At 32.5% G+C, this 13,565-nt stretch overlaps 1 protein-coding gene across 3 annotated transcripts; it reads left to right on the forward strand.

Annotated features, from left to right (window-relative positions):
- Positions 1–5,945: 5,945 nt before the first annotated feature.
- Positions 5,946–10,727, forward strand: LOC123216092 (cyclin-SDS). Of its 3 annotated transcripts, none has more exons than XR_006502189.1 (8): positions 5,946–7,145; positions 7,628–7,795; positions 8,253–8,419; positions 8,957–9,085; positions 9,269–9,449; positions 9,663–9,707; positions 9,785–9,916; positions 10,173–10,727. XR_006502189.1 is itself a non-coding variant. In XM_044636454.1 (7 exons), exons 1-7 carry the CDS (start codon positions 6,198–6,200, stop codon positions 9,815–9,817), a joined length of 1,671 nt encoding a protein of 556 aa, XP_044492389.1. In that variant the 5' UTR covers positions 5,946–6,197; the 3' UTR covers positions 9,818–10,119. The 3 variants fall into 3 exon arrangements, 1 of the variants encoding a protein (XP_044492389.1); XR_006502190.1 differs by having other exon boundaries at positions 9,785–9,873; XM_044636454.1 differs by lacking the exon at positions 10,173–10,727 and having other exon boundaries at positions 9,785–10,119.
- The last annotated feature ends 2,838 nt before the right edge of the window (positions 10,728–13,565 follow it).

A 13,565-nucleotide genomic window follows, 5' to 3' on the forward strand; every position in this document is an offset into this window, starting at 1 on the left:
GATATATAGCTTGTATGAAGTAAAGACTATTAGGACTATTAAATTGTATGAAAAAGAAGGCTGCCCTATCACATGAATAGTCCGTGAACAGTATTTTCCAGTTTTTGGAAAGAAAGAAAAGGAGGAGAAAAAAGGAAAGGAAGAAAGAAAGAAAGAAAGGAAAGGAAAGGAAAGAAAGGAGATAAAAAGAAAAGAAGAAGAAAAGAAAGAAAAACAAGAAAAGGAATTTGGACTCAACATTCAGGGGTCGTCCCAAGAGTATAGTCTGGTGAGTTATGAATAGTTTTAGATGGAAGAAGATTAGTAAGATATAATGCATGCATGCATGCTATGAACTATGAAGGGGCACTTTACACTATACCGCCCGCAGTAGGGCACGTCTATAGTAGGACATAGACGTACAGTAGGGTATAGACCCACAGTAGGGTTCACTCGTAGTAGAGCATAATTTAGATTCAAAAATGGTGTAGTGAGAGAAAGGAAGAGAGCATAATTCAGAAAAGTGTCAAATTCCTATAGTCAACTTCCAGAAAGTATCAAATAGACACTAAATGGGACAAAGTATGACCCAAATAGTAAAGAATGAACTAGATTATCCTCTCGATTTCTTATAGAGGTTATGATGTAGGGTTGAGTCCCAAGAGTGAGTTAGAACAAGAAATTAGATAGTTTACTTAATTCTTTCCCCTTACTGAAAGTACTTATCTCTCACTTCCTTTTCTTTCATGTTTGTAGGTACGAGTGATCGAGGTAGCTGCGAGGCAGGGTCAGGTCAGCGAAGATAGATTCGGTTGGTGTAGGTTATCTCTGGTTTATATTACATGCATACAGTCACATGTTCTTGTTGACTTCTTTTCCTTTTTGAGATGATTGTATAGTTGTATAGGATTACTTCATGTTTTCAGATGCTTTCAGATGAGTTTTCATATAAGTATATACATTTTTTGTTCGCTTACAGATTTTCAGTTTTTTTAGAATAATTTCTAAATACTTTTAGTGATGCGTTTATTTTAAAGTATTTTCAAAGAAAAAAATAGACGCTCTGGGTATTAATTCGTAACATTTCTCCTTCGGTGGGTAGTACTTTTGGGGAGGGATGTTACAATCGCCCCCTATTAGACTTCTTGACCATGAATTGAAATCCTTTCAGTATAACAAATTGCTTTACAACATCTTTCAATTATACTTTATTATGGAAAATATCACCAAACTTTACACCATTCTTCTCTTGAATCGATCTTATACCACCTGATGATGTTGATAGTTGTGGAGGAAAATCAGAAAGCTACCTAAACAGATCAGTAGGGACATTGTCAAAAAATGGCCCAGAATAATTTTCACCACCTGAAATAGGATCTTTAAGCTACAAATTGTTCATACCCTCGGTAACAAGTGGCATATACTCGGGCTTTGCCTCTTCAGAAGGAATATTAGATATATCATTTCCATCAAAGTCACCATAGTCAGGAACCCTATCTTTCTCTCCATGAGCCCATGAGTTTGCAATGTACAATGGGTCATTACTGAAATCAATCAGGTTTTCCAAATCATATTCTTTTTTTACTCTACTCATTTCTTCTTCATCTTCATCTTCTTCCTTCTGTCCTTCAATTGGGGTATATATAACAAAAATAGGAATACATTCTTATAAGTATTGAGACATATCAATAAGACCCTGTACATCTTCATCATTTTGGATCTGTACGGGATAGTCGAGCTCAATTTTTCTTGGCTTCATTGATAGTTGAAGGTAGTTTTTTATTGGATCAAGACCGCAAGATTTCTTCAAAACCTGAATAAATCTCTCAAATGTTATTCCAAAGGAATTTTAATTAATTGTTTGGATTCTTCAAAATATTTCATTATGTTATCACCTTGAATCCATTCTCCTAGGTAACGAACCGATGCACAACCATCCGTTTAAATTATCAATTCTGCAATGACAAAATTTTGGAAAAAATTAATCATTTATAACAAAAAATCTATAATAACTATTTAAAACAGTCTTACAATGATTACTATCAAAATACCCCTCATATTTTTTAAATATTTTATTTAACCCCTATAATTATTTAACATTTTATCTAACACCCTTGTATATTATCTTGTATTAAAATGCATCTATCTATTCTTAACATTCCATTTAAAACGTTTTTACAATATTTAATATCAAAATACCTTATATATTTTTCTAATATTTCATTTAACCCTCTATAATTATCTAACATTTGATTTAACACCCTTATATGATATCTTGTATCAAAATGCATTTATCTATTCTTAACATTTCATTTAAAACATTCTTACAATGTTTAATGTAAAAATACCCTCTATATTTTTCTAATATTTTATTTAACCACTTATAATTGTCTAACATTTTATTTAACAACTTTGTATGTTATCTTGTATCAAAATGTATCTATCTATTCTTAACATTTTATTTAAAACGTTTTTATAATGTTTAATATCAAAATACCCCCCATATTTTTATAACATTCATTTAGCTCTCCATACTTATCTAATATTTCATTTAATACCCTCGTATGTTCTCTAGTATCAAAATACATCTATTTATTCTTAACATATTATCTAAACCCTTCATATATTATGTAATATCAAAATACCCCTATATTTTTTTAACATTTTATTTAACCCCCTATAATTATCTAACCTTTCATTTAACACCCTTTTATGTTGTCTTGTATCAAAATACATTTATCTATTATTAACCTATTATTTAAATCCTTAATGTATCATGTAATATCAAAATACCCTCTATATTTTTCTAATATTTCATTTAACCACCTATAATTGTCTAATATTTTATTTAACAACCTTGTATGTTATCTTGTAAATGTATCTATCTATTCTTAACATTTCATTTAAAACGTTCTTACAATGTTTAATATCAAAATACCCCTTATATTTTTTATAACATTTCATTTGACCCCCCATAATTATCTAACACTTCATTTAACACCCTTATATATTGTCTTGTATTAAAATATACTTATCTATTCTTAACATGATATTTAAATCTTTTATATATTGTATAATATCAAAATACCCCTATATTTTTCTATCATTTCATTTAACCCTTATATTATTATCTAATATTCAAATACCCCCTTTACATGATATACAAACTATATTTAACAAATAAAATTAAATTTTGAGTTAAGATTCATATAAATACTTTTTTTTTCACGAATTGACTTTTTTCGATTCGAATTAAGAAATATAAACTTCTTCCTTCCGAACGAACCCATACTAATTGATATTGAGTAAAAATAAGAGTGAGAGTGAGTGTTTAAGTGATATGAAAAGTGTGTGTAATAAAAGTGAGTGAAAAAGTTTATATAGATGTGGTGAAGGGTAATTTCGGTATTTTAAAAAAAGTTTAGGGCATTTTTGTTTAAGAATAGGAAAATTGAGCATTTTTACTTAAGAATAGGAAAAATGAGTATTTTTGCTTAATAAAGGGGTAAAAAAGGTATTTAATATAATTTCCCTTTGTTAAATAACCTTAAATCTAAACACCGAAAGCACAATAAGACAAATGATAATAATGAAATTTGTATAATGAAAACACGAAACAAAAACAACTAATTTTTTTTTCTTATTTTTGTAGTATGAAAATGACTTTAAACAATTGCAACAATGTAGAATGTTGACGAGGTTGAGTAACTTTTTTGGAAATGGATAGATCAGTAAAATTTTACTTCAGATATGGGATGTTATCATCCAATCATAATTTGATGGCAATACAAATATAACTATTAGAATGCGTCTGGTTGGAATAATATTTTATATTAAAAGTGAAAGATTACTTTGAAGATAAATTACAAAGAAAATTAGTTAATATAAATTATTACTATATTTGATAAAATTTAGTAAAAATGAGTAAGTATAAATAATTATTGTATTTGATTGAAGGTAATAAAAGAAAACTAATATATTATTTGACTTAAATATTCTTAAGTATAATTATTTTAAAATATTCTTTCTGTTATTTATTATATTAATTGAAAATGAGTGTATTTTTCCCCTAAAAAATTTATAAGTAAAAATATAATTATAATAAAATCAATATTACTTTGATAATCTTTTAATAAGTAAAGTAAAGATAATAATCACATTAACTGTTATATTACCTGTAATATCACCATTAGTAATAAAAAATATTTTATTATTGACAAACTAAATAAAATAATTCTAATAATAAAAGATAGATTACCATTGTAATATTTTATTTTAGCAAACCAAACGACCCTTGGGGGCTTTTTAGTTCCAGTTTTTGAAAATTACCTTAGTAATCTATCTTTTAATCTCTTGTTTGGTTTGTCAGTAATAACATATTACAGTAATCTTCTATTATCAATGCTGACGTGACAGGTAATATAAGTGGTAATCTGATTACCACCTTCACCTTAGGTATTCAAAGATTATCAAGGTAATCTTGATTTTATTATAATTATTTATTAATTTTTGAGACAAAAATAAATTTATTTTTAATTAATATGACAAATAATATAAAACATATTTAAAAATAATTATATTTAAGGGTATTTAAGTAAAATAATTTATTAGTAATCTTTTATTACCTTTAACCAAACATAATAATTATTTATACCTATCAAATTTTATCAAACATAGTAATCATTTATACTTTGTAATCTTTTAAGTAATTTATTTTCAAAGTAATCTTTCTATTTTGATAATAAAATATTACCCAAACCAAACATCCTCTTAGATTATTGTTTGTATCCGCTATGTTAAAAGTGACTAATTTAACTAATTATTTTTTAAATGAACTATTTGTAATTTCAATAAGTTGACTAGTGTTTTAAATAGGTCAAACTAGTTCTACCAGAATTAGATGATCAATCAGTTTGGGTTAATGTTTAAAGTATAATTAGCAACCAAACTAATTAACCCTGTATTGAACCAAATAGATCACGCTGGATCTTGAGTTCTAGCAATTGTCCCCCAAAAATTATAAAAGGAAGGCCGAAAGACTATTTTCCACCCAAGGTTTAGTGAAAAGAGAAATTATCACTAATTAATTTTTAAAAACTTAAATGCCTATTTATCTGTTAAAATTTACTATTGAGGTTAAAAATAAAAATATTAAAAAAACTAAAAAATTATCATATTTTTCTTTTAAGGTTTAAAAAATCTAAAAATTTTTCTCATACCCGAAGTTTGGAAAATAACCATTTCCCTTAAGGTTTTGATTTCCTCCCAAAAATCTTTAACGACCTTTCTTTGGTGGACAACTAGTCTTCTTTCTCCATCGGAGCTCCCTTTTGCCTTCCGAATCATTCGATGCTCTCGTCGAATGCTAGGGGGCAATCATGTGACGTTATTTTTCAAAATCTAACAATTGTCGAATTGACTGATAACCAGTCTTCTATCTTTGTGCATTGCATGAAGACTTCATTTCTTCGTTTGATTGATTTGTGTATCACATAAATTCACGTCGATGAATTTTTAGCAGACCTCTGGTTGGTTGATGATTTGTCCTCCTCCAAGAAATGGGTGGAGTGTCGAGAATGGAGGTTGACCGGTTTCAATTATTGAAGAGTTCAAGGGAAAAATCTCAAACTATAAGGGCAAAATAGTTATTTTTAAATTTAGGAAAAAACTGACAAATTTTTAGTTTTTTAATATTTTTAACTAAATAATATTTTACTCTTATTTTGAATTTAATTCAATTTAAAAAATAAATAAAATCTATTTATTTAAATTTAAATTAAATAAATTTGATCTCAATTAAATTAACTGTAATCATATCTAAGTCTATTTTCAGTTAAATATCTGATAAAAATTTTTAATATTTATTTAATTTATCGCTCATCTATCGATCTATTTAACCAATCAAAACCCGGACCAATTTTCAGGACGGGTCAATGCTATGAAAACATTAATGCTGACATGATCTCCATAGTTTGCCAGCCTTCGTCGTTACAGGAACCACCAATGAAAGAAACATTCACACGATGTACGTGCGTAAACAAAGAAACTGCCTCTTACGTGGACCCCACAGAAAGCCTATAAAAGGCCCCTCTACCGACCACGCACGGTCGCCCTCGACCTCCACCCCCCTTTCTACGCTCTAAACAAATCACCACTTTAAATCTCAGCTCTCATCGAACTTCCAATCTCCAATTCCAATTTCAAACAACTCAGGAAACATGATCGAACAGAAACCGTACATCAAGAAGAAGCTCCGGTCAAAACGACCTCGTTTGCTTCGATCAAAGATCTCTCCGGTACTTTACGACACCGATACTAGAGGCGTCTCTGTAGTCTCCTGCGATTCCAGCTCCTGCACTTACTTCGGTGGCGATGAAGTTTCTTCTAGCTCAAGAAAGAGACAACTCGGTGAAGTTATCGGAGTGACGAAGAAGACTGAAGATGACGCGCGGTTGCGGAGGATCACGAGGTCTTACTATAAGCGACGGAAGGAAAAAGATGAGGTTAGTGAGTCGTCTTGTGTTCTCACAAACTCCGGAACTGTTTTTGCAGAGGTAAGTTCCAAGTTCAATGAAGGTTATGAAGACGCCAAAGAAAATGAACAAAACGGCGTTTCACGATCCAATGATATTTTCAGAATCAGTGCTGGTAATTGGAAAACTTCGTCGGAGAGGAATGAAAACAACATCGACGTTGTTTCAGTTCCTTCACGTGTTGAAAATGAAAACAGAGCATCACTAAGGCATGAACTATCTGATAATTTCAAAAACGATGCTGCTAATTCGTGTTTCATGATTTCAAAATCGGATTCTGTGGTGGACGAAAAGCCAAGCGGCCCTAAATTCGATTCCGATCTCGCGTGTACGGAGGAGCTATCATACGACGATGTATGCGAGTGCTCTTCGAGTCATGGTACTGTATTTTCTGAGCTGCAATTCGATTTTTTCCCAGAGAATGCGGACCCCAATTTGTCGGATTGCACTCGGTCTATTTTCAATTTTGATTCTGAAAGCCAATCGTCTGAGATATCTGTTGACTGTCCTAGCCCTCCGTCACTTACTTACTCTCTGTTCCTGGAGTTCAGTAAGCAGTTCTCAAGATCGACTATTCCTCTAGATTCCAGAAATTGTTCTATAGTTCAAGAAAAGCATCTACATCAGTCTGCAGTAAGTTTAATTTTACTTTCCAGGTTAATTTCGTATTTATTAGTAGCCAAACAGACGTAATTTAAATTTAATGCTCTGTTACTTTCATTTTGTTAATTTGATTTTTATCTCACTCTTTTCTATTCATGCAGATATTAGTTTACTTCGCAGCCAAACAGACCTAGTTGTACGATTTCGTTTCGTGTCACGAATTGATTTTATTAATCTCTTTTTTATTTTTTAATTAAGATATTAATTTTCTATTGATTTTGTATAGGCGAAACAGAGCCTTGTGGATTACTAATTAATTAAAAAGCGCTTTCGCGTAATTTGGGGAATTTAACCTTTCCGTCGCTTTTGAGTTAGTTATTTACTGGTCAACCAAAAAGTGTTAAAACAATAGGAAAGCGAATTCCCAAATTATTTGGTTTTTGACAGACATCTACTGGAATCGTCTAACCTTTATTTTTTATTTCATTTTTTTTTTTTGTTTCAACTTTTAGTTGGTGACATTCGTAAATGAGGAGGACGAAGAGAGTTATCAGAGGATACGTGAAAGGGAGAGAAGACAATTGTTCTTGTATGACTACCCCGATGAATACCTTTCAAGTACAGAATTCGGCAGTCTCATTGTCCAACAACGGTCGGAGATGGTCCACTGGATCGTCGAGGTGGGTGCTCCTTCATCCACGTGTACACCTCCACAATTAATTGCCATTAAATCAATTATTCGATATTTTTACAAAACACAGTTAGGAAGTACATCAATACCTTCTCTCTCGGCGGGGCGATTTTTCGAGAGTACAATCATGTCCAGTCATTATGTGACACGTTTTTATTTATATAAAAGATCGCTCACGTTGTTTTGTGAACTAGTTGTGAGTTTCTCTTGCAAGGCCAGAAGAGGCCAAAAAAATTGCGTGCTTGTCATTTGAGGGCGTTTTCGTCATCTAAATTTTGTTAAGCCTGTCGGCCAAGTCTCTGCACTGCCGTTGTTTGATTGTTTAATTCGCAACCACAAAGTTAATTCTAAAGAATTTGAAAATATCAGTATTCGCAGTCTGCTGCATTTCTTTTAATTTTTTTATCACTCATGATATGTTGATTTGAACGTGTTGCTTTATGCAGCAATGCGGTGCCAAGGAGTTACAGCAGGAAACAATGTTTCTTGGAGTTAGCCTTTTAGATCGGTTTCTAAGCAGGGGTTTCTTCAAAACCAGAAAGAACCTTCAAATTGTTGGAATAGCCTGTCTTGTATTGGCCACTAGACTTGAAGAAAATCAGCCCTACAATAGGTAATCATCCTTTTCTTTCCTTGCATGTAAGCTATATAAAAACAAAAAGGTAATTGATTTTCTGCTCACTGCCTAATTTAAGTTGTCAAAATGTGAATTCAGATAGCTTTCTTGAAAATTGACAACGACGTAGCAAATGGGTTTTTGCTTTACTATCTTTTAGTGGATTGCCCTGGTTGGAGGCTTGATTGTGCATAAGTAGTAAGACATCATGAATTAATAAGTCTGTCTTGTTTATTGTAATCTTGAATAGATGAATATGCATTTTGTTAAGGTAAAGCTGCTATGAAATTTCGGATACACGACAACTGGAAAAAATAAACTCAAAATTAACCTTTAATTCCCTATTCTCTGTCCGAAATGTCTATGGCCCTCTTTAGTTGAACATTTCTCAAGTTCAATATGCTACGCAATGAAATAGTCTCTGTAAATTATAATCATAGGCTATCTGTCGCTTCCAAAACTTTCTTGATCTTGTTAGCTGAAGAGGTTTGTCCTTAAGGATGTGATTTACTAACTCTTTTTTTTGCATTTCAGTGTGCGACAAAATATTTTCTGCGTAGGGAGCAACATTTACAGCAAAAATGAAGTGGTAGCCATGGAGTGGTTGGTGCAGCAGGTCCTTAACTTTCAGTGTTTCTTGCCTACAATTTATAACTTTCTGTGGTAAGAATTTATTCGTTCTCTCATTATATTAACAGGAAAACTGAAGCCTGACTGCTGAGTTTATTATTGAAAACCTTCATAGTTGTTCTGATTCCTTGTTTTGGTCCATAAACAACCATAAATACATACGTTTAATATAATTCATATCTTTTCCCCTGAATATGAATATGAATTTGTGGAAAGGTACTACCTGAAAGCTGCCGGAGTTGACGCCGAACTGGAGAAGATGGTCAAGTACTTGGCAGTTCTAGCTCTATCAGACCATGAGCAGCTGTCCTATTGGCCCTCAACAGTTGCAGCTGGCCTTGTCATCCTAGCTTCTCTAGAAAGCAGGGGAGATTCCTCCTACCTAAAAGTCATCGAGGTAGAAATACTTTTAGAACAAGCATCTTTTAATACAAATGAAAATAGTGTCTCTAACCAGCAACTATCAAAATGGCTAGCCTGGTGTTCCATTACTGTTTCGACTTGATCCCGTTTGTAATTCACATATCAAATTTGGCCTAGGTTGACTTAAAGGGTCATCCATAGAGAGATAAATAAGCTTGAGTTCTGACTAGTGAATCCAATTTCGCAGATTCATGTTAGAACAAAAGATAATGACTTACCTGATTGCATAAAGGTATCAAATTTGCATAATATAATTCTAAATATTATTTCAAGTTAAGAAGACACTTACTTTGTGTTTAACTCTAACAGAGCCTGGAGTGGTTGGTACAGCATATAAGCTAGGTAGCTTACAAGGAGGAACCTGACATGAACATCGTGTTCTGTGTTTGCTACTGAAGGTAAAAATCAAAAGAAATCTTTGGAAACACACTCCAGTAATAGGTAACGCACACAACTTCAAGTCTTTCACAATTTCAAACGGCAATTGATGCTTCTTTTGTGCCCATAAAAAGGGGGAAAAAAAAAGAAAAAAGAAAAAACATTTGTACAAGTTTATGTGCTTGAATAAATTTCTAGTTCTTTGGCTATGCCCAACGTTTGGGCGTCAATATAGTTGTTTTTAAGTTGGGAATTGATGGTTTGAATTGGTCTGTTCGAGTACGAATATTGCATAATCATGTGAAATTTATGTTTCAAGGAAACAAAACGAGGAAGCTACTCCATTGACTGATGTTGTCCACACGACTTCAGAAAAGAAGGAACAGAACATGAAAGCTACTACATAAAATCAGTCTGAAATTCGGAGTAACTAGAAAAGAGTGAAAGAAAGTAAGAATTTTACATGATCTTTGAACAAATAAAAGATCTCTTTATTGGTAGTCAGTGCCATTATTTTGTAAATGGCCATGAATGGAGGGATTCAAAATGATAAATCAAATAATACACCTCTAAAGGATCATCCGTCTCTTACTGCAAATGGACAATCAACAATGCCAAGATCAACCTACCTCAAATCATGACGCTACCCTTTAGACGTTCTTGCAAGAATTGTTTTATCTTGGATGTTCATTGCAAATAGGAGGCAATTCTCACGAGTTTCTTCAGCCAATAGCTCAGCAAGACTTTTATCTAGACTATAACTTCATCTACGATTAAGAATTGAGGCTCTAATTTGTTCAAACTCGGGCCTCATTTTCATAAAAAAATTGTGGACAACGAGATTGTTGCTTAAATAATTACGGTTTCAAGAGCATCTTTAAGAATGTTGGCATCCATCATATCCATTTCATTCCAAATTAGCATCATGGAAGAATGAAGACTTGACAGAAGATTGCGTGAAAAAGCCTAAAAGACGTGACATTCCAAAGGCCTTTGTTGCTGTAGATCCATCAAGCACTACCGGTATGTCACCTACTTTTCCACCTAGAGATGGCAACGGGAGGGGAAGGGAGGAGTGGGAACGACTATCCTCATCCCAGATACAAGGAAGTAGGGAAATCTCCTTCTCCGTCCCAAAGGAATAATTCTCTCCCTCATCCCATTTCTTTGTCTCTTTGTCTACTCCATATAAGTACTACAATAATAATAATATGGATATTTTTGTAAATTATGCTTTAAAAATAGATATGAAACTGGGAATAGTAGTGATATACCTATTCCCACCTTGTCCCTATTTCTAGAAATTATTTTTATCTTTATCTCTTCTTATGTTAAAAAATTCCCTCCCTCAATAGGGCAGGATGAAGACCTAACTTTTACGGTCAAGTTGCCATCCTTATCTCCACCCATTGTTGGTATGACTTCAACCAATACTGATCACGCCTCAATTTTTTCTTTAGAACTATATTGGTTAATTGTTTAAAACCTAAAATTTTTGGAGTAATAAATTTAAAGGACACCCATCATAGGACCGGATATTAAAAAAATATTCATGATGTATGTTCAATAACAATAATGAAAGTATTGTAGTTACCAATGGTCAAACTCTTCTCGTTTTGCAAAAGTCAATTCATTAACTGTTATTCTAATCAACTTGTTATCTTTGACTCTCAATAATGTGCTTTACTGAAGTTTCGGCCTATTTGTATCAACTCGGCCCATTTTTTTTATTTTGAATATACATTAATTAGGAGGATAATTTATATACAAGTTGATAAAATCAATGGGACAATATCCCTTAATTTAAAAAATAGTTAATAAAGTTGATGTAATCCACAATTTAACGTAAGTTGGACTTTTGACAAAATTGGATGGCTGAACATAATTCAAAGAACTTTTGTGATATTTTATTTTAATAAATTTTTTGATATTATATAAATGGTTCATGCCATGTAAGACCTATATAAAGGTCATTTTCTGATTAAAATTTGATTGAAACTTGTTCTTGAAAGGATTTCACTTGAAGTTGTCTTCCTCTATCCAAACTTTGCCAAAGGGTTTGGTGGTGAATTCCAAGTTAGTGGCCTAGTTTTTTGTTAGAGTAGATGTCCTAGAGCCAATTGATTTGATATATGTAATTGTAATTTATCTCATTAATTAATAAAAATATTTATAGTTATTCAGTTCATTTGCTTGTTTATTATATGATTGCGTGAATAACATGCCCTTAGAATAGTAGAATTGTGACGAAAGGATTAGACAATTGATTGTGGGAATTCTATGCACACATTAAGTAACTATTCTAGAAATGCCCATAATTTTGACATTACAATGACTAATAGCATATGTAATGGTAATGGGATTATTATAAAGTTGAGTGACCCCACCAAAAGGTGGTGATAGTTCTCAAGTGTTAAAACTATTTGTTGATGGCTTGGTGCAACACATAGGTGAATGTTGTAGATGTGTTCATCGGATTGATCCAACTAGAGGATATCCACGTGAATGGTTGTTCTAGTGTTTATAGAATAAATCCTTTGAATAACACGGGTGCATGCAATCCTTTAACTTGAGATTGTTAGACTGTCTCGTATAAAGATCGGTATGGTTTGACACTATCTAACGTATCATTGTAATAGAGGTATCATAAAGGTAGCAATTGTCATATCGTGAGATAATGGAAACTATGGTTAATCAACAAAGGATTCGTCACTATTGAACATAGGAGAAGATATCTTATATGCAAATGTTGAAAGACATTCATGACTGCTTAAATTTGTGGCCATAATGGGATAAGGTTGTAACCTAATCCGTGTAAATCATTAATGTGTATCAACTCATGTAACATCCCCCTCTAGAAATGCTATCCACTAAAGGAGAAATGTTACGAATTAATATCCGGAGCGTTTATATATATATATTTTTAAAATACTTTAAAATAAACACATCACTAAAAATGTTTAGAAATTATTCTAAGAAAACTGAAAGTCTGGAAGCGAACAAAAGATGTATTACCCATATGAAATCTCATCTGAAAGCATTTGAAAACTTGGTGTAATCATATACAACTGTACCATCATCTCAAAAAGGTCCAAAAGCAACAAGGACATGCGACTGTATGCATGTAATACAAACTAAAGATAACCTGCTCCAACCGGATTTATCTTTGTTGACATGACCTTGCCTCGCAGCTACCTCAATCACTTGTACCTGTAATCATGAAAGAAAAGGAAGTGAGTGATAAGAACACTCAGTAAGGGGAAAGAATTTAGTAAACTATCTCCTTTCCTGTTCTAACTCACTCTTGGGACTCAACCTCACTCACAACCTCCATAAGAAATCAAGGGGATAATCTAGTTCATTCTTTACTATTTGGGTCATACTTTATCTCATCTGGTGTCTATTTGATACTTTCTGGAAGTTGACTATAGAGATTTGACATTTTTCTAAGCTCGAGCTCTTTTCCTTTCTCTCTCTACACCATTTTTGAATCTAAATTGTTCTCTACTACGAGCATGCTCTACTATGAGCAGACCCTACTGTGGGTCTATGTCCTACTACGGACGTGCCCTACTACGGCGGTGTAGTGTAAAGTGCCCCTTCATAGTTTATAGCATGCATGTGGGTCTTATATCTTACTAATTTTGCTTCCATATAAATTTATTCATAACTCACCAGACATTACTCTTAGGAAGACCCCTGAATCGTGAGC

The sequence above is a fragment of the Mangifera indica genome, chromosome 5, assembly GCF_011075055.1.
Source record: "Mangifera indica cultivar Alphonso chromosome 5, CATAS_Mindica_2.1, whole genome shotgun sequence".
Lineage (NCBI taxonomy): Eukaryota > Viridiplantae > Streptophyta > Magnoliopsida > Sapindales > Anacardiaceae > Mangifera > Mangifera indica.